Genomic DNA, 26,394 nt, shown 5'->3' with positions numbered 1-26,394 from the left:
GAATATACTATCTTTACAGCACATTGCATACACAAAGTAATTACCAGGAGTAAAACCCTGAAGAGTAAAAACCTGAAGATGCCGTAAGGCGAAACCGGTAACAAAACAAGTGAAGTAGATAAAGTTAACATCCCTACTTGAAACCTGATGGGATATTTAGCTAAATTCCCTTTAGGGATGAACTCATTTTTTTTTCGATTTTGCTTTCCATAGCGTGGGTACTTTCAAGAGGGATCAAAGACAACAAAGCAAAAAGGAAAAAAAAAAATGTATTACCCTACATATCTAACAACATGGCTTTTAATTGGTTACAATAAAAGCTGTTTTTATAACAACCAATTATTTTTTACTTGGGCCAACCTACTCACATATTCAAACGGTTCATAGGATTTGACTTACAGATGAAGAAGAAAAACAAAAAAGAGATGTGTGAAAAACTGCAATCCAAAGGGGAGAAAATGTATTACCCTACATATCTAACAACATGGCTTTTAATTGGTTACAATAAAAGCTGTTTTTATAACAACCAATTATTTTTTACTTGGGTGAACCACCTACACACATATTCAAACGGTAGATAGGATTTGACTTACAGATGAAGAAGGAAAACAAAAATAGTTGTGTGAAAAACTGCTATCCAAAGGGGAGAAGCTTTTTTATTGGGTTGATTTCTTTCGTTAACTTACCGTGGAAGCCAAAACCTGCCCCTCCCGGAGGCATAACAGGATTGCCTGCAGGTGGAACATAACATCTGGCGTCGGTGAAGTCCCAAGAGAACAACCAGTAGTTGTCGTCATGGGTGTAGTCGACTTCTGGTCTGAGGTCTCGGAGTTCGATGTCGCTCAGTTCACATTTTCCAGACCTAAGGAGAAAATGAATTGATCTTTGATTTGCAGGCTCAATTAATTATTAACAAAAGACAAAAAAAAGTAATCAATGTAATCATTAATTGAATTAGCTAATCAAAAATTATGGGTCTTTATTTTTTATTGTAGGGTAGGACTTAAAATGAAATTTGATGAGATTGCTAAGTATGATCAAAAATATTTACAAAACTGTAGAAAGAAAACAATTCTGAATGAAAATACATAGGTAATTGAATTATCATTAGGTACTTACTGAAGCCAGGATAAACTATAAAACCTTGCAACCACTAATCTTGAAAACAGAAATCCCTAAAACCTCTGAAAAACTCATTTTTTTAGGAAAAAACCAAACATCAAAAAGGAAAGTAAAAACACAAATCCTCTCTACCCTCTCTCCCCTAACTTACTCTTCTTCAAATTGCTTTAAAATATTCTGAAAGTTACACAATAAAAGTATTATAAATAAATGAAATCGAAAAAGAAAAAAAAAAAATACATAGGTATAGTACGGGCTTTATTATTAAGCATGTTCGTAAAACTAATTTTGCGAAAATTGACAAATTTATTTTACTCAAATAATTTTTTAAAAGCCCATTATTGTACCTATCATAAATTTGATTATGTACTTAATAATATCATGTAGGAGGGTAATAATAATGAAAATGCAGCTAGAAAAACGTAGAAACCTTTCATAAATCAATACTGCGGGGATAGAATGCATTAAATTCATGCAAATTTTACAAAACCTCTTCGGCAACGCCGATATCACAATGTATTCGAAATTTCTCATTCTATTCCAAACTTTTTATTGGAAATATTTTCTATGGGATTTTTATTTGCCTTTTTACACGTACAGTATGAGAGTCTGGTATTTTTATCTCCCCACCTTTCCAGATTTTATCATTCTTTTCAATAACCTTACCTTTGGTATGCGTATCATAAAAAGTTATTCAGTTTTGCTTCAAAGGTTTTGTACACAACCAACTACTTAACTACAGACAGAAATATAAAGAAAAACTACACAAAAACATCCAGTTTCTATGAAAGTACAACTACATACAAAGTTAATATCTACACATTACTGTAAAATTGCTCTAAAATTTTATTCGAGAAAAATAATCGTTGAAAGTGCTTTTGTGAACAGTACGAAAAGTAGATATTAGGTGCCTCGAGGGGGTTTTATTAATATTATAAAATTCACAATTTTAATTATTTTACAACCTACGTTGTTTCGTTAAACTCGCTTTACAATATCTATGTTAAGTGTGTGAGGAAAACGGTGAGTGTGGGAGGATAGTCTTCCCGAATGTAATGACACAAAGGTTGTATTTAATTTATTAAATTAGCAATTAAGTAGAAATTAAAAAAATGTAGATTATAAAACTTCTTTTAATCAAAACAGGTAGAAAGTCCTAGTGTCAAAAAGGTTGTACATAATAACAAAAACTTCGTCATGAGAATACATATGCAGAAAACAATTTGTACAGTGATAAGTGTCATATAGAGAACTTGCTTCTTGCATGATTAAAACTAATTCAAAACAAACCCTTGTTGAACATATTGTTTCGGAGTTCGATGTCGCTCAGTTCACATTTTCCAGACCTAAGGAGAAAATGAATTGATCTTTGATTTGCAGGCTCAATTAATTATTAACCCTTTGGTTACCGAATTAAGATACGAGTTATGATCATATCTGGAGTCAGAATTTTTTTAAATTCATCACCTTAGGAGTTATTGGACGGCAAAGTTTGTGTAAACAAAAGTTTACATCTGCGTTCAAAGGGTTAACAAAGGACAAAAAAAAGGTAATCAATGTAATCATTAATTGAATTAGCTAATCAAAAATTATGGGTCTTTATTTTTTATTGTAGGGTAGGACTTAAAATGAAATTTGATGAGATTGCTAAGTATGATCAAAAATATTTACAAAACTGTAGAAAGAAAACAATTCTGAATGAAAATACATAGGTAGGTAATTGAATTATCATTAGGTACTTACTGAAGCCAGGATAAACTATAAAACCTTGCAACCACTAACCTTGAAAACACAAATCCCTAAAACCTCTGAAAACCTCATTTTTTAGGAAAAAACCAAACATCAAAAAACACAAATCCTCTCTCCCTCTCTCCCCTAACTTACTCTTCTTCAAATTGCTTTAAAATATTCTGAAAGCAAAGTTACACGCGTTCCCCAAATCCAACAGATTTTAGAAAGAGGTGATTCTTTGTGAGCTTCTGTATTCACCAAGTATTCCCTTCACATAATTATTTTATGTTTTAATTAAATTTCGTTATTTTTCATTTGTACGCGAAGAAAAAGGGAGGAAAGAATAGAACGAAGAGATAAATATGAGGATGCAGAGGTGGAATTATAACATGATGTTATAATCTCTGAAATAGCACCACTAAGAGATCTCTACAGTGGGAAATTCCAGGGGCAAGATAACTAATTTATCAACTATGCTAATTTTTTGCTAATTAATAAACTGTCTGTTACGATACTTTTTTTTAGTCTGCATAACATGTAAAAAAATCTATTAAAATTGTGGCTGAAAAACAGGAAAGTCAAAAATGGCTGGAAGATCAGTATAAAAGAATAAATCTCATTATTTTTAGCACGAAGAAAACGAAAATCAGCTAAGGTATGTTTCTCCTGGATATTTCCCCCCTTCTTTCTAAGCCCCGAAGAAAATTAAATTTGATATCAAATCAAATGATTTACACAGGATTTTTAATTTCTTCAATGCTTTCATTTCATTACACTTTTGAATTTCGTGCACATTTAATTAAAATTTCCAAAATTGAATTTGGAAATTTCTTAATCTCAGGGAGATGCTAACCAAGAAGAAAATTATGTGCTTCAGTTTTTGATTGTTTACAAAGTGTTTTCTGTTGCGTTTTGCAGAATTACTTCAGCCCAGTTAGGTACTTTTACTATTCTGTTCTTTTGCATGTCTTACCGATAGCTGAGAGTGGCACATCTGAAATGTGTGGTCTCTCTTGCCCTGGTACATTCCGCCTTACATTCCAGCTCAGTTGGTACAAGAAGAGAACTACGCACGGACTTGGCTGTAAGCCTGGCTGAAGCGCCGTAGCCCAGGTAACAGACTGAAAAAAAAGTATCAGGTATCGAATAACTTCAGGAATTGATTTGTTTGAATTTAGTCCGAAGCTGTGTCCACATAAGTCGACGGCCGTCGATCGTTGCAACCGTCCACACTGCCTCGACAACGTAGATTCACCTTGTCGATTGACGGCCAGCGACTATGTGTGGACACAGCTTTAGGTACAAATAAGCAAAAAACCTTTCTCTAACTCAATAGGGCCCGTTTTTCATACACGGAAAATATCATTTCAGGGCCATGGCCAGTCATGGAGTTGACTTCGAAAAATCCCATTTCATGATTTGAAAAAACCTTTCTCTAACTCAATAGGGCCCGTTTTTCATACACGGAAAATATCATTTCAGGGCCATGGCCAGTCATGGAGTTGACTTCAAAAAATCCCATTTCATGATTGTGCCCTAAATTTGCAAAGAAGGGTATGAGGGTCAGCTTATTTCAATCCTTTTCTCCTTCGTCTTCTCAACCACCTCCTCCTTCTCCCTCTTCTCCTTCTTCGTCTTCTCTACCACCTCCTCCTTCTCCCTTGTTTCGTTACTCGCTTTACAATATCTATGTTAAGTGTGTGAGGAAAACGGTGAGTGTGGGAGGATAGTCTTCCCTAATGTAATGACACAAAGGTTGTATTTAATTTATTAAATTAGCAATTAAGTAGAAATTAAAATGTAGATTATAAAACTTCTTTTAATCAAAACAGATAGAAAGTCCTAGTGTCAAAGAGGTTGTACATAATAACAAAAACTTCGTCATGAGAATACATATGCAGAAAACAATTTGTACATTGATAAGTGTCATATAGACAACTTGCTTCTTGCATGATTAAAACTAATTCAAAATAAACCCTTGTTGAACATATTGTTCGAATAAATATCCCAACTATTCCATTTACAGTTTGAACAGAGTGTTATGAAAGATGAACATGCATTTGAAATCACATGCTATAAACCTATCTCTTCATGTTAACACCTATTTCAGAAGCTATCCAATTAAGGGAGGAAAGAGTGTTAAAGGTGTAATTAGGATCCATAAAAATCTGGTGTGAACATCACACGACTTTCCTTATCCTATTGAATGATGCTTATTTGAGTGTTCTTTTACCCTAACTTTTACAATATCTCTAACTGTTTTCTCGGTAGCTGAAAACCGCCAAAAAACGGTCGAAATCTGTCCAAAAGCGGTCAAAATACCGCCAAGCGCAGAAACCAAAAATCCCATTTCATGATTGTGCCCTAAATTTGCAAAGAAGGGTATGAGGGTCAGCTTATTTCAATCCTTTTCTCCTTCGTCTTCTCCACCACCTCCTCCTTCTCCCTCTTCTCCTTCTTCGTCTTCTCTACCACCTCCTCCTTCTCCCTCTTCCTCATCATCTTCTCCTTCTCTTCCTTCTTTTAATTTATCTCCTCACCTGGGGACTTTGAAAGACCTTATAATATTGAAAATGAAATAAATCGAGGACAGCCTCATCTGGTGACTTACTTTTATCCGTCGCCCTAGGAGGTGGTGGTCGGATGGCGGGTTTGTTGAAATCACTCGGCGGTAGGTAGGCTGTCCAGGGGTGGATAGAAAGTGGGCCGCGTTGGTACAGGAGGCAGAAACGTGGAACTGGGGACAGGAGGGATGTAGGTTGGTCCTCGACCTCCTCCGTAGCTACCACCGCTGGGAGGGTAACTTCCTCCTCCAGAAGGATAACTGCCCCCGACGGTACAGCCTCCACTGTAGCAACCGCTAGAACTGGGAGGGTACCTGCTTCCAACTCCTCCACCTCCTCCACCTCCAGAGGGATAGCCGCCTCCCACAGCACCACCACTACTACTGGGAGGATAACTGCCTCCACTAGAAGGATATCCCCCTCCTGCAGGATAACTGGCTCCTCCCCCATACAGAGGGGTTCTGCCGTTGGGCAATCGGTCCAGTTCACAACCATGCCCGTAGCTCCCCCTGTGATAGAGTTCGACGCCCGGATCCTCCACGAAATGTTTGCGAGGATCCATCTCTGTGATTGGCCAATCCGATAGGAGACAGTTATCACTCGGGGTGCCTATAGTGGGAGAGCCGTATCTGAAATGTATAAAGAATAATGATTATTGACAAAATACGGAAATCTGCTAAGTATGTATGTAGTTCATCAGCCGAAAATAAGTGCTCCAATCTATCACTCTAGAATCTAGTTCTAGATTTCCCATTTTCAAACCAAATTATTCACACATTACGCTTACAATGTTACTTCTCAATGAAAGATGGATATGTTGTACTTAGGTATCTTACGTTGAACACGTCACAATCAAGGTAAGGTTGAAATGGCATATAATAAAATACGCCTGAGAATTGTGCTGTGGATATGCAATTTGCGGGCAATAATGGAACGAGTGAAAAGATGTGTTCTTTTTACTTTTCTCATTATCATTTTATGTGACGGTCAGTATTTAAATTCGTTAAATTCTATTTTATCACCAACGAAAAAGCTAAAGTTTTTCTGTGGATAACTAAATAGTAGTAACGGCTTTAGCTTTGATTTTAACTTTCATTTACCTGTAACTAAAAGCTCTACAAGTGAAGTGGCGGATATGCAGACATATTAATTCACACTCATGTTCCTCTTCCTTCTTTTAATTTATCTCCTCACCTGGGGACTTTGAAAGACCTTATAATATTGAAAATGAAATAAATCGAGGACAGCCTCCTCTGGTGACTTACTTTTATCCGTCGCCCTAGGAGGTGGTGGTCGGATGGCGGGTTTGTTGAAATCACTCGGCGGTAGATAGGTTTTGACACTAAAAACTGACCATCAAAAATTTGACCCGATTACATTACTTTCCTTCCTATAGGATAAGGAAAGTAAAAAGGAGAAAAGTCTCATTAAAGCCAAGAGGATAATGTCTTGCAACATTATTTTACGAGGCGCCCTAAGCTAAGATGTAGGTACGGAAAAACGCTTCGAGTCATAAAAACATTTCTCTTTTTTCTAAGCAAATAAGCAATAGAAAGAAAGCTCAAGATTAACTTAGATAACATTATTTTACGAGGCGCCCTAAGCTAAGATGTAGGTACGGAAAAACGCTTCGAGTCATAAAAACATTTCTCTTTTTTCTAAGCAATAGAAAGAAAGCTCAAGATTAACTTAGACATCTTCTCTCGTCTTATAAAACTTAGAGTAGAGATTAGGAATCTAAGTGAGGATATTCTCGTAAAAGCAATGATTTTCTATTAATTTATTCAACTAGAACTTTGAGAGAGCTCCATGTTTGAAACATACTCGTACACACGTAAGAAGGAACGAATAGAGAAAGAGATAAGTTGGATAATGTTTTAAAGATTAAGAAGAATGAGCTAGATTTATTTCTGGGAAAGAGAAAAGGAGGAATAAAGGAAAAGTGCTGACGACTAAATGAGAACCAACAGGAGAAACGTAGAATAGAAAATGATACCAGAGAAAGAGATAAGTTGGATAATGTTTTAAAGATTAAGAAGAATGAGCTAGATTTATTTCTGGGAAAGAGAAAAGGAGGAATAAAGGCAAAGTGCTGACGTCTAAATGAGAACCAACAGGATAAAAGTAGAATAGAAAATCATAGTTCAAATTCAAACCATAAACCAACTAAAATACAAGACGATCCTTCCTATAGAGGTTTAGATAGAATTCAGGTTTAGTAAGTACTTAAGGCTTCAATATTTTTTATAGAAATTTTTGCCTACCCTGTGGAAAATTGCAAAACTAATCAAAACCCAAGGAATTATTTTCTCCTTAGCTACCCCCATAAGCCTAGTAGGGATTTTGTACGAGAGATATTTAAAGGTCAAAAGGATACAGCTAAAGGGATTGAAAGACAGATTAGAGAGGAAGGGATAGGGAGAAAGAGGAGAGAGCTAAGCTTGATAAATCTGTGTAGAGATAACTTAATTGTTACATGATCCCTTTCTCAGGTCGACTTCAGTAATTAAAAATGACCTATTAGATTGAAATGAAGAGAGAAAAACAGGATACTTGCAAAGGAGTCCGATTACAAAGAGGGAAGAAAATTTAAAAGGAGAGGGAGAAAAGAACAAAGTATTAGAGATTAAAGAATAGTTATTAGAAAATAGTAAAAAAAGAATATGAAGACTTGAAGGAGAAATCGGAAGAAGAAGAAGAGGAAGAAGAAAATATGTAGATAAAGGTAAAGGAGACAAAGAAAAGAAAGAAAGCGACATTATTTATTTACCTTGTGCCACGAAATGTAAGAATGAAAGAGACCTTGCCTTGCGGGACTAAGAAGTAAAAGCATTAAAGAAGAGTAGGTACATTTATTACCAATTAAATTTGAGCTGAAAAAATGTTGTACCTAAGACATAAAGGACGAAGAAGAGGAAGAACAAGAAGAATAAGAAGAACCAGAACAAGAAGAAAAAGAACAACGAAAAGAAAGAAATACCTTGTGAAAAAAAAAAGAAAAAAAAATCTGCTCCAAGAAAAAAATGGAAAGCAAATTTTCAATAGAAAGAAGACGCGAAAGAAACAAAATTATTTATTTACCTTGTGCCACGAAATGTAAGAATGAAAGAGACCTTGCCTTGCGGGACTAAGAAGTAAAAGCATTAAAGAAGAGTACATTTATTACCAATTAAATTTGAGCTGAAAAATTGTTGTACCTAAGACATAAAGGACGAAGAAGAGGAAGAATAAGAAGAACCAGAACAAGAAGAAAAAGAACAACGAAAAGAAAGAAATACCTTGTGAAAAAAGGAAAAAAAATCTGCTCCAAGAAAAAAATGGAAAGCAAATTTTCAATAGAAAGAAGACGCGAAAGAAACAAAAATGGGATACCCGCCCGTCAGGTACAATTATATCGTTCATTATAAATGTACTCACTTTAAATCAAGTTTTAGATAAAGAAAATGAACAAGTTTCCGGAAAACGTCAAGTTTCACTCACAGAGAATTAGAAACACCCCATTTTATGAACAAAAATTTATTGCTTTCAAGTCAGACTGAAACAAAATTTGGCCAATCAGATGTTTGATATTGATGGTTCAGTGCAGTTTGAGAGCTAGTATTTTGTTCATTATTTTGTAAATAAATACGGCTCTAAGAAAATTCAATATTTTGAGCTTGTATATTCCACTATGATTTTGCCTTTCTGGATCTGCCGTATTTGCGCCAAGTTTGAAAACACGGACCCGAGGCGAAAGGAGAAAAATGTTGCCATTTGTTCACTTTTCTAATAGAAAAGTAAAGAGGAAGAGGTCTATCTTACCAAGCCAAAAACCCAGAGGACATTATTATTATTATTATTTTATCTAGGTATGTTCTAAAGTTCCAATAATATGACATCTACATATAATAGGTGGAAAAAAGCTTTAGGTGTAAGAATTTACAACACCAAACTCAAACAATAACAAGGGGAATATACTATCTTTACAGCACATTGCATACACAAAGTAATTACCAGGAGTAAAACCCTGAAGAGTAAAAACCTGAAGTTTGCTGAAGATGCCGTAAGGCGAAACCGGTAACACAAAACAAGTGAAGTAGATAAAGTTAACATCCCTACTTGAAACCTGATGGGATATTTAGTTAAATTCCCTTTAGGGATGAACTCAGAAGTTTAGCACATAGCATGATTTCGAGAGTGTTAAATAGCGACGAAGCGTGAATTACAGGTGTACCTGCTGCTATCTGGAGGCACTGCTAATAATTTAGTAATTTAAACTGACGGGAATCGCAGAAAATTTGACATAAGTACCTTTTCACATAGTCCTCAGCTATTGTCTAAAATTCTAAATTTTCTTCAAATAGATAACAATCATAAGGAGAATTATGAAAATAAAATTAACTAAGGAGATTTCTGATTCCTTATTAGAAAAATCCTTTTCCTAGAACACAGGATCCTTTCTGTTCTTAGACATCACCCTTATCTTTAAACGGTGTCATTAAACGGTGTTAAAATCATTTAAAAATGCAAAGTCATTTAGTTTCACCTATTGAGACTAATTCGTCTAATCCTCCCACAATTAACACACTGACATCAATTAATCATGCTAAATTTCTTATATACAATCCAGATTACGACCTGTAATGTCATTCGCAAAATCCAAATCAGATTTCACTATAATCAAATTATCATCGAACTTGTGTCTGTAATCTCTCTAAATAAGAAATAAGTTTTCACTTGAACTAAAATATGAGTACATAAAATGGAATTTTTTGATCCTTACATTATCATCACTTTTCTCATACAAAGTTAGGAGGTACCTATCCTTTTATTTTATAAATTCATTACGATTTTATTTCAAATATTGTTATTTTATCATAATTTTGTCCAAATGTACCTATTTATTATACTTGAGTATTGTGATTTTATCACTATAATTATGTATTAACCAAAATATGTCACTTACCACTATCCATCACCCGTTTTGGCTGACAGCCGGGGGTTCCATATTCATTTCTCTCGTAGATATCATAGTCTCTATCCGGCACTATGTCATAGTACAGATTTATAACTCTGGCATTCCTCTCGCTCAAATTACAGTTGTCCAAAGTAGCCGAAGCACTGTATCTGAAAATTTGGAAACACATTGGAAATGAAGAATGTGTGCCGAAAGCTGAAAGGGATAGAAATCCAGAAGAATCTTTTGGTAAAGCAGTATGCTAAAGCAAAATTTCCGTTAGAGGTTTGTAACTTAAAGAGTTCAAAAGTTGCGAAAACTACGAATGAGCAGTTTCAAAAACTCCATTTACAAATTAAATTGTTTGTATTTTGTTTATCCTGCTTGAAAAAGACTTTAAGAAGTCTCTTAACCAGGATGAGCATTCAGAAGATAAAAGAGGAAAATTTAATGGAAATCACCAGCCACTGCTCTTTCTTCATACCAACGTAGCACCTGCAATATCAAAATCCAATGGTTTCTAATGAAAAACTCTGACAAGAACTGCAGCAGCAGCAAACCTCAAATGTTTCCCTTTGAGAAGTAATTAGTAGCGATTCGCTACTAGCGAATACAAGTCAAAGAATTGTGTTTCCGAACTTCATTGCAATTATACCAAAGAATCACTTTAAGCGTTAACAAAAACATAATCGAATTCAGTGGTCAAACTTTCTATAGCATATTTTAGTTCCTAAATAAATACAAAGAACTTTTTCCTAAAGGTTTCATATTGCTAGAGGGTACGTAGCTGATAGAAGAACACACCAGGGCCCAGGGATAGCTTATAACTTACCAAAATATTCAGATTCACTAAAACTTACCAAGGGTAACTATAGCCCTCGGAGTAGCCACAATGGTGTCCAGAGCGACAACAATAATCCCAATCTCCTCCTTCGATAGGACAGGTCCAAACCCCGACCTCCAGACTCTGAGTACAGTAGGTGCCCCATTTACAGGGTCGCCCACTTACAGTATACCTCATCCAGGTATCCTGTTGTCCTCCCAGATCTGCTGATAAAAGATACTGAATGTGTAAAACTGTTGGGACAGAAAGGGCATGCAATTATTGTAGGACATTCCGCAGGCATTTGATAGACACATGCAACATGCAACGAAACTACGAAACAATTGGGAGACTACATAGACAAAAGTTATACAAGATCTAAAAACTACACTTTTGTAACCAACTAAACTAATACAAATACTTGGTTCATACAACTCTACGAAAGGCAAAAGGTCAAAACTACTCAAACTCAGTTGGTACAAGAAGAGAACTACGCACGGACTTGGCTGTAAGCCTGGCTGAAGCGCCGTAGCCCAGGTAACAGACTGAAAAAAAAAAAGTATCAGGTATCGAATAACTTCAGGAATTGATTTGTTTGAATTTAGTCTGAAGCTGTGTCCACATAAGTCGACGGCCGTCGATCGTTGCAACCGTCCACACTGCCTCGCCAACATAGATCACCTTGTTGATTGACGGCGTCGACTATGTGTGGACACAGCTTTAGGTACAAATAAGCATCTCAATTCTTCTCCACAGCCACATCTCAAAACTCTCTAAATATGTTTCTTCTTTCTTCCTCATCGTCCATGTCTCGCATCCATACAGAAAATATGTAGATGAAGGTAAAAGAGATCCCTGTGATAGAGTTCGACGCCCGGATCCTCCACGAAATGTTTGCGAGGATCCATCTCTGTGATTGGCCAATCCGATAGGAGACAGTTGTCACTCGGGGTGCCTATAGTGGGAGAGCCGTATCTGAAATGTATAAAGAATAATGATTATTGACAAAATACGAAAATCTGCTAAGTATGTATGTAGTTCATCAGCCGAAAATTTAAAGTGCTCCAATCTATCACTCTAGAATCTAGTTCTAGATTTTCTATTTTCAAACCAAATTTATTATTCACACATTACGCTTACAATGTTACTTCTCAATGAAAGATGGATAGATTGGATAGGTTGTACTTAGGTATCTTACGTTGAACACGTCACAATCAAGGTAAGGTTGAAATGGCATAGAATAAAATACGCCTGAGAATTGTGGTGTGGATATGCAATTTGCAGGCAATAATGGGACGAGTGAAAAGATGTGTTCTTTTTACTTTTCTCATTATCATTTTATGTGACGGTTAGTATTTAAATTCGTTAACTTCTATTTTATCACCAACGAAAAAGCTAAAGTTTTTCTGTGGATGACTAATTAGTAGGAACGGCTTTAGCTTTGATTTAAACTTTCATTTACCTGTAACTAAAAGCTCTACAAGTGAAGTGGCGGATATGCAGACATATTAATTCACACTCATGTAAAGATTCTGTGTTGATGGAGAACTGAACCATTGCGCCATTAAGCCTCAAACCGGACCGTACCCTCTCGAAGCAATCTGGAAAAATGAGAGGATCAGTAAATAAATGAAATTAATAAAAACAGTGAAATAGGTTTTAATAATTATCCAAAACCAAATGTCAGCCCAAAGCACCCCAGGGCTGGATTAAGAGGCTGGCGAAAAACACCGACCCCGTCTGAACACGGGAAAAGGCGAAGGAAAAGAAGAAGAAGAAAAAGAAGAAGAAAAAAAAAAGAAGAAGAAGAAAAAAAGAAGAAGAAGGAAAAAAAAAGACGACCAAAAATTACTTTCAGTCCTACAAAAGAGGAAATTTGATCGAATTTCCCATCAACTAAGATCCTTGAAGGACACGATTAACAAACATCTCAAAATGCATTCGTTGCATAGGTAGATAGATACCTAATGATTCCATGACATGGTAAATTCCAATTAAAATTTGAACGTCTTCAAAATTGGACACGGTGTAATGCAGACTTCCCTGATGTTATATATTCAGAATTATCAGAAAGATCAACAATGGAATTGATGAGTCAGTCAATCAAACAAGGGAGCAAAACCAACATGCCAAAAATATTCAACCTGGCACAATACTATTTCGTCTAAACAACGAAATATCAGCCCAAAGCAATCACCCCAGGGCTGATTGAGAGGCTGACGAAAAACGCCGACCCCGTCTGAACACGGGAAAAGGCGAAGAATAAGAAGACCAAAAAGGAGGAAATTTGGTTGATTTTCCCATCAACTAAGATCCTTGAAGGACATCACGAATAACAAATATATCAAAATGCATTCGTTGCATAGGTAGATATTGTATGATTCCATGACATGGTGAATTACAATTTGAACGTCTTTAAAATCGGACACGGTGTAATGCAGACTTCCCTGATGTTATATTCAGAATAATCAGAAAGATCAACAATGGAATTGATGAGTCAGTCAATCAAACAAGGGAGCAAAAACAACATGCCAAAAGTATTCAACCTGGCACAATACTATTTCGTCAACGAAAAAAATAGTGCCATTTTTTCTGATCATCCAGCCAGGCAAGTAGGCATACTGAAATCAATTAATCAACAAAATAAACTACAAAGCGTGTAAAATCAAATAAATAATTCCTGAAAATACACTTAAGGAGTAAATGGATTTTTTGAAGGTTAAGTGGAAGAGAAAAAATTGTTAGCATAAAGAAGTAAAGATACAAATCAGAGTTCTATTAACCTTGTCAGTGTTGAGGATGTATGTGGCTTGCTGGAGCGTGCACTTGAATGTATGCCGTGGCTAAATAATAAAATCAGTCAGGGAAAAGATTTGGTGACAGGAGATTATGCCATCCAAATCATCAACAGAAAGCAAAAGTAAAAAACCCGCTATAGTTACATATTTAATGGGACCAAATTCAAAACAAAAGACCTAAAGTAACATTAAAATGTTATAACGAATTTCTTAAAAAAACCCGCTATAGTTACATATTTAATGGGACCAAATTCAAAACAAAAGACCTAAAGTAACATTAAAATGTTATAACGAATTTCTTCAGGGATAAACCATGTAACGATACATGATACAGATTTCCCTAAAAATGACGTTATTAGAAAATATATTATAGAGAACAAAATAACGAAAACAAACGAAAGATTGGATAAAATCAATGCAATACGATTTATTTTTACCAACATTTAGCGGAAGGAAAAGGAAAACAAAAGTAGGTACATTGAATGAATTTTTCTAAAATTAGTAGCTTTTCCGCAATCTTATTCATCAAGACGTCAAGAGCCGCACAAGTTCTGGTTAAATTTATGTTTCATGGATTTAACTGTAAGAAACCTTGTGATTTATATAAATTAAACTACTTAATACGATGGTATAGGAAGATCCGTTGGCTAACATTGAATAATGTTATGTTGGTAGCCACTAGCCATGTGTGGGGTAACGGTCAAACCATTGTTGTGCAGAAATCTACTTTGATTCCTTCCTATTTAGATTGTACTTAGCATTGTTTGGGTCATTCCATGTAAGTCCCTTTTTAAGCCGGAATAATGAGTTGCCATTACGTTATAATAGGTAATGGTTTTCAAACTGTTCCTTTAACGGAGCTTTTCAGCTGTGATTTATCATTAGATATCTTCTTGAGGTTAGTTTGTCCATTTCAGTAATTTTAGAAACAAAATATTTTGCTTGGGCCTTTCGTGCCTTTCTTTTAATAGATATCATTGAGTCATATCTTTCTATTTCATCTACACGTAATAATTAGGATTTCTTTTGAAGTGTTATTGTTGATTCTTTTCAAAAATAGGTAATTTTCTTTTACATCTACTGATATCGTTTTTAAAGCCATCAATTATTTTCTGCACTTATCCTCAGCAAGGTCTATCAAAACTGAAATTTCACAAACCATTTTCATCAGATTACACTTGGGTCTGAAGAGGTTTTAATTTTTGCACTCTACCTAACGCCAAGTCTTTGGACTCACGGGATCAAACTTGAACTTGAATTTTATCAAAATCACATAGTCATGCATTTAAATGACGTGCCCATTTGGTGATTTTTCAATTGGTATGTACATACTTAAAATATAATTGTATTTATTATTAGTCTTTATTTGGTTGTGTTACAGACGAAAATTATTTATGTATTCGTTGAACTCTTCATATTTTCAGTAGGTATTCAAGATTTTAAGTTCAATAATCTCTAATAATTGTGTTCAATGATCGAATATGGTCCTCTTTTATGGCGATTTTGGTACGAAGATCAAAATTCTCGTCGTTTGAATTTAGAACAAAACACAGTCACACAATTTAATGATACATAAGTATTTGAGAAAATGAGAAATTTGCAAGATTCCCGATTTTTCACTCGAGAAAACATCAAAATTAGATTCTTTGGACATCAAAATTTGGACTCGAAATTTCAAGTCCAAGAACAACTCAACGACTGCAATGAAGTCAGCTTGACTCCCATCATAACCATATTAATAATAGATACTAAAATGAAAAATAAAAATAATCGCATGCATTGTACACTTTAACGCGTCTTTCATATGAAACACGTGGTTGTAGAATATTTTATGAACGATTGCACCTCATGTTCTCATCATAACTCGATAATTTTTTATTAGGATAATCTAAGCCGGAATAATGAGTTGCCATTACGTTATAATAGGTAATGGTTTTCAAACTGTTCCTTTAACGGAGCTTTTCAGCTGTGATTTATAATGAGATTCATTAGGTATCTTCTTGAGGTTAGTTTGTCCATTTCAGTAATTTTAGAAACAAAATATTTTGCTTGGGCCTTTCGTGCCTTTTTTTAATAGTTTGGCAGACAAGTATAATGAGATATCATAAGTCATATCTTTCTATTTCATCTACACGTAATAATTAGGATTTCTTTTGAAGTATTATTGTTGATGCTTTTCAAAAATAGGTAATTTTCTTTTACATCTACTGATATCGTTTTTAAAGCTATCAATTATTTTCTGCACTTATCCTCAGCAAGGTCTATCAAAACTGAAATTTCACAAACCATTTTCATCAGATTGCACTTGGGTCTGAAGAGGTTTTAATTTTTGCACTCTACCTAACGCCAAGTCTTTGGACTCACGGGATCAAACTTGAACTTGAATTTTATCAAAATCACAAAGTCATGCATTTAAATGACGTGCCCATTTGGTGATTTTTCAATTGGTATGTACATACTTATAATATAATTGTATTTATTATTAGTCTTTATTTGGTTGTGTTACAGACGAAAATTATTTATGTATTCGTTGAACTCTTCATATTTTCAGTAGGTACCTATTCAAGATTTCAAGTTCAATAATCTCTAATAATTGTGTTCAACGATCGAATGGTCCTCTTTTATGGCGATTGTGGTACGAAGATCAAAATTCTCGTCGTTTGAATTTCGAACAAAACATAGCCACACAATTTAATGATAGGTACATGAGTATTTGAGAAAATGAGAAATTTGCAAGATTCCCGATTTTTCACTCGAGAAAACATCAAAATTAGATTCTTTGGACATCAAAATTTGGACTCGAAATTTCAAGTCCAACAACGACTGCAATGAAGTCAGCTTGACTCCCATCATAACCATATTAATAATAGATATTAAAATGAAAAATAAAAATAATCGCATGCATTGTACACTTTTACGCGTCTTTCATATGAAACACGTGGTTGTAGAATATTTTATGAACGATTGCACCTCATGTTCTCATCATAACTCGATAATTTTTTATTAGGATAATCAAAAAAAACATGGGAATTACACCGAAGTTTAGCACATAGCATGATTTCGAGAGTGTTAAATAGCGACGAAGCGTGAATTACAGGTGTACCTGCTGCTATCTGGAGGCACTGATAATAATTTAGTAATTTAAACTGACGGGAATCGCAAAAAATTGACATAAGTACCTTTTCACATAGTCCTCAGCTATTGTCTAAAATTCTAAATTTTCTTCAAATAGATACCCAACAATCATAAGGAGAATTATGAAAATAAAATTAACTAAGGAGATTTCTGATTCCTTATTAGAAAAATCCTTTTCCTAGAACACAGGATCCTTTCTGTTCTTAGACATCATCCTTATCTTTAAACGGTGTCAAAATCATTTAAAAATGCAAAGTCATTTAGTTTCACCTATTGAGACTAATTCGTCTAATCATCCCACAATTAACACACTGACATCAATTAATCATGCTAAATTTCTTTTATACATTCCAGATTACGACCTGTAATGTCATTCGCAAAATCCAAATCAGATTTCACTATAATCAAATTATCATCAAACTTATGTCTGTAATGAGCTCTCTAAATAAGTTTTCACTTGAACTACAATATGAGTACATAAAATGGAATTTTTTGATCCTTACATTATCATCATTTTTCTCATACAAAGTTAGGAGGTATCCTTTTATTTTATAAATTTATTACGATTTTATTTCAAATATTGTTATTTTATCATAATTTTGTCCAAATGTACATATTTATTATACTTGAGTATTGTGATTTTATCACTATAATTATGTATTAACCAAAATATGTCACTTACCACTATCCATCACCCGTTTTGGCTGACAGCCGGGGGTTCCATATTCATTTCTCTCGTAGATATCATAGTCTCTATCAGGTACTATGTCATAGTACAGATTTATAACTCTAGCATTCCTCTCGCTCAAATTACAGTTGTCCAAAGTAGCCGAAGCACTGTATCTGAAAAATGGAAACACATTGAAGTCAATCGTGAGATCCAACCGCTCGACAGGAATGGCAGTAAGTTGACAGCTGCTACGACCTTGACCCGAAGGATCAAATCTGAAATAAAATAAACCGCGTGCAGAGGAAATTTATCAAAGTTAATTTTCCCGGGAGAAATGGATTTTCCGCGTAAAGTAACACATGATTCACCTGCTAAATTATAGACATTATTAAGATTGTTATGACATAACTCAAGTTTTTCAGAGTATTTTTTTTTCTTCTTCTTTTTCTGGCTAGGGGGACGTCAAACAAGGAGTAGACTAGCTTAGTTTGGCTGGGGGGACTTTAAACAGGGAGGATACCAGCCTGAATTTCCCTTGCTAAAGAAATAAGTAGAAAAGGTTGAGTGCGAAGGGTATCCACTCGTAAAATTTGTAGCCAAAACCAAATGTCAGCAAAAAGCAATCACCCTAGTTAGGGCGGATTGAGAGGCTGACGAAAAACGCCGACCTCGTCTGTACACGGGAAAAGGGGAAGAAAAAGAAGAAGAGGATTATATTTTGTAAAAAATAAAAAAAAAACTTACTCGTTGTATTCCTACACTGAGCAAGCTTCACAAACAAGTCAAAGTTTGCGAAAGAGGTGTCAAAATTAATAATCATATGACAGATTTTATAGGTTTGGAGGGAATTTAAATTAAGACTGGTCACATGGCGTGAACACATTGGAAATGAAGAATGTGTGCCGAAAGCTGAAAGGGATAGAAATCCAGAAGAATCTTTTTGTAAAGCATTAAGCTAAAGCAAAATTTCCGTTAGAGGTTTGTAACTTAAAGAATTCAAAAGTTGGGAAAACTACGAATGAGCAGTTTCAAAAACTCCATTTACAAATTAAATTGTTTGTATTTTGTTTATCCTGCTTGCAAAAGACTTTAAGAAGTCTCTTAACCAGGATGAGCATTCAGAAGATAGAAGAGGAAAATTTAATGGAAATCACCAAATATTAAATAATGGAAACCACCAAATTAATGGTTAGGTGGTAGAAAACGCCTCCGGCGTTAACCTCGCCTAGTGGTTACCTTCCACTCAAGAGTCTATTATTATTATTTAATATTTACCTATAACTGAAGAGATTGCACTGGAATTTCTTCTCGTTGGCGCAGGCTATTTCACACTCGTACAACGTTGGAGCACTTAACGATATGACAACAGTTCTTCTGTCCAAACGAAATCCACTTCTTGATCTTATGAAACACTCTATACATACACACACGGAAAAACGTACAAAATCATAGGACTAAAAATAGTGAATAACTAAAAAGTATCTTAGAAAGCTACATAAGATGAAAATCAAAATAAATCTTACTGTGCAAATAATCAAAATGATGTTGATGCCTAAGACTACTTTACTAAACCACTAAAAGGAAATTTGTGCATCTACCAAGTTTGGCTAAATGTTGGACCAAATAATTACTAGCAAAAGTTCAAAAGAAAATGGGTAGCTAGATCTTCATTCCAATGATTGTTAAATTTGTTGGAATTTGATTGTTTGGTTCATCATTTTCTGATAAGAAACATGGAATAATATTGAGAGAATTAAACCAGAGTAATCACATCAAAATCTCATGTCCATCCTTCCAAAAGTACATTGAAGATCACTCATGTTACATTTGGAAGAATTCAAGTTATTCATATAGAATAATCTTGATGTTAGGGGTCATCTAGAAGAATTTATTATATTCAACGAGACAAAACTAATTTTCCTCCTCATGAAGCAGAACTTCCTACAATTATCTCAACCCATGACTATGTCCTCAAGTTTAAAATTAAATTTCACACCGGGAATTCAGTTTTTCCATCAATTGTGAGATAATAAGTTTTTAAGTACACCTAATATGGTGCAATAGATGGTACGCCTCGCCTGTGGAAAATATTTTAGATTGCTCTGTTATTCATTTGCAGCTATGAGCAGGAAAACTATATCTGAGATGAGACGTATAACTGAGCAAGTCCTTGGGTTTAGAACTTTTGATAATTCAAACAATTTTTCAACGTAGCATTACCGGTTTTCTTATGAACTGAATTGCATATAACATGGATATTATTCATTTGCAGCTATGAGCAGGAAAACTATATCTGAGATGAGACGTATAACTGAGCAAGTCCTTGGGTTTAGAACTTTTGATAATTAAAACAATTTTTCAATGTAGCATTACCGGTTTTCTTATGAACTGAATTGCATATAACATGGATATATTGCAGTATTTGTGCATGCAAAATTGCAACTACGTGCAGGATGAGTGTCCTTACAGTGAGAATGGCATGTTTTCATCTTTAGAAATCAGCAGCTCAAAATAGAAAAGTCAACGTGGTCTAAAGCGAATTACAAAGTTGATTTACCACTTTAGTTCCCGCTTTGTATTACTCTCATTATTAGTATTGGGGAGCTGACTATTGCCCAAACTGTATGGACATCATGTAGTTACTAACCGTCAGGTTGTGCAACACCGGGTGTGGGTGTGCTAGGAATGTTACTACCACCATAATATACACTGTAAACCTTCTTGTCACCAACATCTACTTTACTGTGGTCTAAAGCGAATTACAAAGTTGATTTACCACTTTAGTTCCCGCTTTGTATTACTCTCATTATTAGTATTGGGGAGCTGACTATTACCCAAACTGTAAGGACATCATGTAGTTACTAACCGTCAGGTTGTGCAACACCGGGTGTGGGTGTGCTAGGAATATTACTACCACCATAATATACACTGTAAACCTTCTTGTCACCAACATCTACTTTACTAGTGCCGCCACCTGACGGTGGTATCTGGTTGTAATTATAATTATTCCATCCTCCCCCTCCGCCTCCACTATAGGTTGGTGGACTCTTAGTCGGGTAGGAAGGGTCCTTGTTGTGCCACAAATCATGGTGGCTCTTGGACGCTGTTTGATAGGTGTTGGGTCTACTTTACTAGTGCCGCCACCTGACGGTGGTATCTGGTTGTAATTATAATTATTCCATCCTCCCCCTCCGCCTCCACTATAGGTTGGCGGACTCTTAGTCGGGTAGGAAGGGTCCTTGTTGTGCCACAAATCATGGTGGCTCTTGGACGCTGGTTGATAGGTGTTGGGGGTGTACCCTAGTGTAGGGACAGACACACCATAGCCCATGCCGGACCAATGCTCACACCCAGGCGGTGCGTTGCGATCTCGTTCGAAGAAATCATAATCCAGATCAGAGTCGAAGTCAATCGTGAGATCCAACCGCTCGACAGGAATGGCAGTAAGTTGACAGCTGCTACGACCTTGACCCGAAGGATCAAATCTGAAAACAATAAACCGCGTGCAGAGGAAATTTTTCAAAGTTAATTTTCCCAGGATAATTAAATAAGATGAGAAGAACTAAACAAGAAGCGGTCAAGTCTCAGGGTTACCCGTCGGTAATTAATTTGGATCTCTTTTGTCTGATTTAGATCGGTTTGACATTGAGATTGGAATGAACCAAATTTGAATACTTTGCTCAAGTTTGAGCTGAAACTGAATAATTACGAGGTCACATTTTATTGTTACTTATTTTATTATTTTGCTAATTTGGAATTCGTTTATATGGACGATGATCAAACTTGATTATTTTCGAGCAAAGGTGCTAGGTTATCATTATCAAATTAATTAGATACAACAAGATAGTTAGGTACTTACAACCTAAGCATTTTGTAACGATGCTTTTCTCCTGTGTAGCGAATGGTAACTTGTTGAGTAACTAAATCTTGAATTTAAAATAGCTTTTTACTTACCTAAAATTAAAACCTTCACAGAAGAAGCTTTTCTCGATTGAGCAGGCAATTTCACAATGTCCTAACGTATCACAAGGTATGGCAACTCTCACATATCGATCGATAAGTCTACGCCCTGTGACAACCCGCCGAAAACATCCTGGGAACATCGAAGGGAAATTTAATTCTCCAGTTGCCTACACCAAAATAAAAACAAGCTGGGTCCGTCCCTCCGGGAATTTTTAGCCCGTAGTTTATTCGATCGTAAAGAAAATCAATGCCTATGTACCTACCTAATTTGTTTAATATTCAGTTCATTAATATTATTGATTTGATTTTTGATTTTACTTTCATGTAATGATTTAAGATCAAGACTAGAGCCCGTTCTCCCTTTTTTAGTCCTTTTAATGTTTCCTAATAACTACCAATATAGTGTTTAAGTCACCCATCCATTTATTGGCCTTGCTCGGCGTAGCTTAACATAGGTGACGCTAAAATCAGTCTTAAATTATTGACTGAAGTGTTAACTAAAACTTTCTCGCTTTGAGTTCATAGGTCGTCGCGACAAAATTCAAGATTAGAGCTCATTTGTGTGAGAAAATGTGAAAAAAATCCCCCAAAAACCAGTTTTTTTTTTTTTTTTTGCTTTTTGGTTTTCTGGACAAAATTTGCACCACCACTTTCGTGTTCCTGGTAAAAAGACCTTTAATTTGATATACAGATACAGGTCGACCAGGTTTGGATCAGTCCTTCTATGGGAACAGACACACAGACAGACACCGAAGCGAATACAATAGTCCGTCCACTATACCTTTTATTATTAAGTAATAATAAAGGAAGGACGGACTAATGACTAAAGTATAGTATAGCAATGGACACCACACCTTTAGGAAGAAGAAAAAGAAAGAAACCAAAAAAGAAATCCCTTGGGGCAAATCTTCAGTGCCTACTTTTATGATCCTACACACCAGGATTTCACCTCTGTCTTCACCACCACAAACTGCTATCATAAAAGGAATTTTCAGTGCTACAACTGACAGTCTAAATAGGGTTTTTGTAGCTGTACAAATTACGAAAATAGTTGTTTGTGCCGTTTAAAAAATACACATCTAAATACGTACAAAATAAGAATAGCTTTTAAATGGCATGGAAAAACTGAAGCCAGACGGTTTTCATGGTTCTCCTCTCTTTAAAAGATAAAATTTTTGGAGATATGTACTAGATTTTCTTACTAGGACATAAATTTAGAAACATTATTACCTACTATAAGTAGTTACGAGGGTTTATTAGGAAATTCATAAATCAAGAGAAGTACCTACGCTTTTTTTTTTAACGAAGTTTAACACTTATGTATGAAAAAAAAAACTCTCATGGTCGTAATTCATACAACAAAAAGAAGAAAAAAAAATCCAAAGGTCTACAAAATAAAATCATCTACATACCAGGTGCATCTTGAACGACTATGGCATTATTTTCAAAACACAAAACCGTTAAATCGTTAAAAATCGAACTAAACACAAAACGTAAAACTACTATCACCGGCAGATACGCGAAGTCCATACTAATTTCATAGCGTGTTAGCATGACTTTCATGCACCTCATCTTATGAATGAAGCAATTCGAGTAACTAGGGAACTATTTCATATGGTAATGTGAACTCTAATGTTTTACTATCAAATAGCCTAGAGGTCACTTGACTTATAGTATAACCTACATCCTCTTCTGAGCCTTCTGGTAGATTCTGCTTTGATGGATTGGTAAGTGGGAGGGCGTGGGTTCGACCCCTAACGGTGGAAAAGGTTTTTCTCTTTTATTCGGGTATTTGGTAGTCAAAAAGGACTCTCAATTGCGTGATTGCTATTGCTTTTAATTGCATTGATTCTTGGTTGCTTGTCACTATTTCTCTGTGATTTTTAACATTTTTTTTTCATCCAATTTTCTACAAGTTCATATCCGAATGTCACAAATGTGTTTTTCTTTGATTCATATACTGTGTAAAATTTATGGTAAGTAGGTACACCTTCTCTAATGTAGTCGCATTTTTCTTCTTTTATAAAAAAAGTTCTTTGACTGTTGAAATTTTTACCCACTCGTATTTTTGTCAAACAAAATTATCGTATTATCGCCAAACTGGAAGTTTCCGCCTATAAAATCAAAGAACTGAAGAGGTCCGCGATATTTACTACTGTAGTTCGGTATTTCCTCAACTCCCAATGTCAAAGTTTAGGATCTTCATTTAGATTACCTACAATAATATTTAGATCCGAAAAGTTTTCGTACAATGAAGAATCTTATCTTGGGAACTGAAGAGGTCCGCGATATTTACTACTGTAGTTCGGTATTTCCTCAACTCCCAATGTCAAAGTTTAGGATCTTCATTTAGATTACAATAATATTTAGATCCGAAAAGTTTTCGTACAATGAAGAATCTTATCTTGAAATCTCTTGGAGCTCATTTCCCTTGTCTGTAAGAAGTAGGCAATTTTTTAGTACTTCTGTTTTAGAGCCAATTTAAGAATGATTTATTTATTTTGTCAAGCAAGATATTAATTACCACTGTCCGTATTTACAAATAAATTGTTTGGGGAAATACATCCATAACCCACAGTGTCAGTCTAAACAATACAACCCTAGACAAAATAAGAAGGTCTGTTGAACTCAATAATTATGTTGCTGCTGGGATTCGAACCCGAGCTCTCATGTCCCAAGCAATTTTTTGCACTAAGGAGACTTTTTTTACTCTAACGAAAGACTAAATAAAGTGTCAGTCTAAACAATACAACCCTAGACAAAATAAGAAGGTCTGTTGAACTCAATAATTATGTTGCTGCTGGGATTCGAACCCGAGTTCTCATGTCCCAAGCAATTTTTTGTACTAAGGAGACTTTTTTACTCTAACGAAAGACTAAATAGTAAACCTTGGTTTTCCAGTACTGATGTTAAAGTCAAGATCAAAAGTTACACTCGCGTGAATTCAAGACGATTAGGAAGAAAAAATACTAATTAATTGTTTTTAATCAATAATTAATTCCAAGTCTATAGGTGATACCTACCTATCCTTAGTTATAGGTAGGTATATTGTGTGGAAAAAAACTTGGAGCTTTATATTATGGCCGCCTGGTATTATTTGTGTATATGCAATATGCTCAGCACTAAATCTACTGTGTACAATTTTACAAAAAAAATAATATGTTACCTATCTACATAGTTTTGGATTTCGCCAATTAGGCATTACCATAAAATTAGTAAAACATAAAGGAACTAGGATAAACCTTGGTTTTCCAGTACTGATGTTAAAGTCAAGATCAAAAGTTACACTCGCGTGAATTCAAGACGATTAGGAAGAAAAAATACCAATTAATTGTTTTTAATCAATAATTAATTCCAAGTCTATAGGTGATACCTACCTGTCCTTAGTTATATTGTGTGGAAAAAAAAACTTGGAGCTTTATATTATGGCCGCCTGGTATTATTTGTGTATATGCAATATGCTCAGCAATAAATCTACTGTGTACAATTTTACAAAAAAATATGTTATCTACATAGTTCTGGATTTCGCAAATTAGGCATTACCATAAAATTAGTAAAACATAAAGGAACTACCTATTTATTTGAAATCAACACAATAAAATACAATGGTACACAGGACTAGGTAGTATTCGTATTTCTAGCGTATTACAACTTTCCTTTGAAGTTGGCCAATATTTAATTACCTCAGTGTAACTTTGATAATCAATGATGCCAACATTTGCATTGTTATTCAATGTAATTGCCTCAATTATTCTTACATCACATTAAGGCGTTGGTACCAAATTGGTTTACTAGCTTATTACGTTCTAGTAATGTGTTAAGTTGGGAGTAATAGGACTTTTACCTATCTTAACAAAACTTTCGAGTGAGATTTATTTTTAGTCTAGATCTAAAAGTTTCGTTCCAATCGAATTTGTAAGATACCTTCGGAGTTATAAATTTGTAATTAAAACTATAATATTGCGCTGCTGAACTGTTAAAATAAAGGGAGTATCCGTCCTACCTCATACGACAGTTTGTAATCCTAACATAACTCTGCAATTAGCAATGATATGAAGATGACTATGTTTATAATGATAGACATTGTTACTACACATAAAACATAAATTGTCTAAAGGACATTATCACTCCCGTGCTATCTAGTATCTATACATAAAAATAATGTCTAAAATAGACATTGTAAATTAGGTTCGGATAAAGATTCAAATCTGTCACTCTGACAGGATATGGAAATAACAATGCGATATGCTTACAAGATTCTTAGCAAGGATAACCCTAAACAAGGTGAAGACTAAAACGCAGAGATCTTGTAGATTTCCCAAAGCATTGTGGATTTTCCGCGTAAAGTAACACATGATTCACCTGCTAAATTATAGACATTATTAAGATTGTTATGACATAACTCAAGTTTTTCAGAATATTTTTTTTTCTTTTTCTTTTTCTGGCTGGGGGGACGTCAAACAAGGAGTACACTAGCTTAGTTTGGCTGGGGGACTTTAAACAGGGAGTATGCCAGCCTGAATTTCCCTTGCTAAACAAATAGAAAAGGTTGAGTGCGAAGGGTATCCACTCGTAAAATTTGTAGTCAAAACCAAATGTCAGCAAAAAGCAATCACCCCAGTTAGGGCGGATTGAGAGGCTGACGAAAAACG

The 26,394-nt window shown here is 35.0% G+C and overlaps 1 protein-coding gene across 1 annotated transcript in view; it reads right to left on the bottom strand.

Annotated features, from left to right (window-relative positions):
* Positions 1–26,394, bottom strand: part of LOC113471719 — a 40,965-nt gene that overhangs the window by 8,643 nt on the left and 5,928 nt on the right. Inside the window, 11 exon segments of the mRNA XM_026831091.1 lie at positions 687–862; positions 3,827–3,974; positions 5,465–5,530; positions 5,532–6,046; positions 12,639–12,777; positions 17,792–17,952; positions 19,055–19,193; positions 20,646–20,882; positions 20,924–21,264; positions 21,734–21,872; positions 23,155–23,309. Coding sequence (XP_026686892.1) covers positions 687–862; positions 3,827–3,974; positions 5,465–5,530; positions 5,532–6,046; positions 12,639–12,777; positions 17,792–17,952; positions 19,055–19,193; positions 20,646–20,882; positions 20,924–21,264; positions 21,734–21,872; positions 23,155–23,309 — 2,216 coding nt within the window.

This window comes from Diaphorina citri, unplaced genomic scaffold (genome assembly GCF_000475195.1).
Source record: "Diaphorina citri unplaced genomic scaffold, Diaci psyllid genome assembly version 1.1 scaffold66, whole genome shotgun sequence".
In the NCBI taxonomy this organism is placed as follows: Eukaryota; Metazoa; Arthropoda; class Insecta; order Hemiptera; family Psyllidae; genus Diaphorina; species Diaphorina citri.
This window is presented reverse-complemented; position numbering and strand designations above follow the sequence as displayed.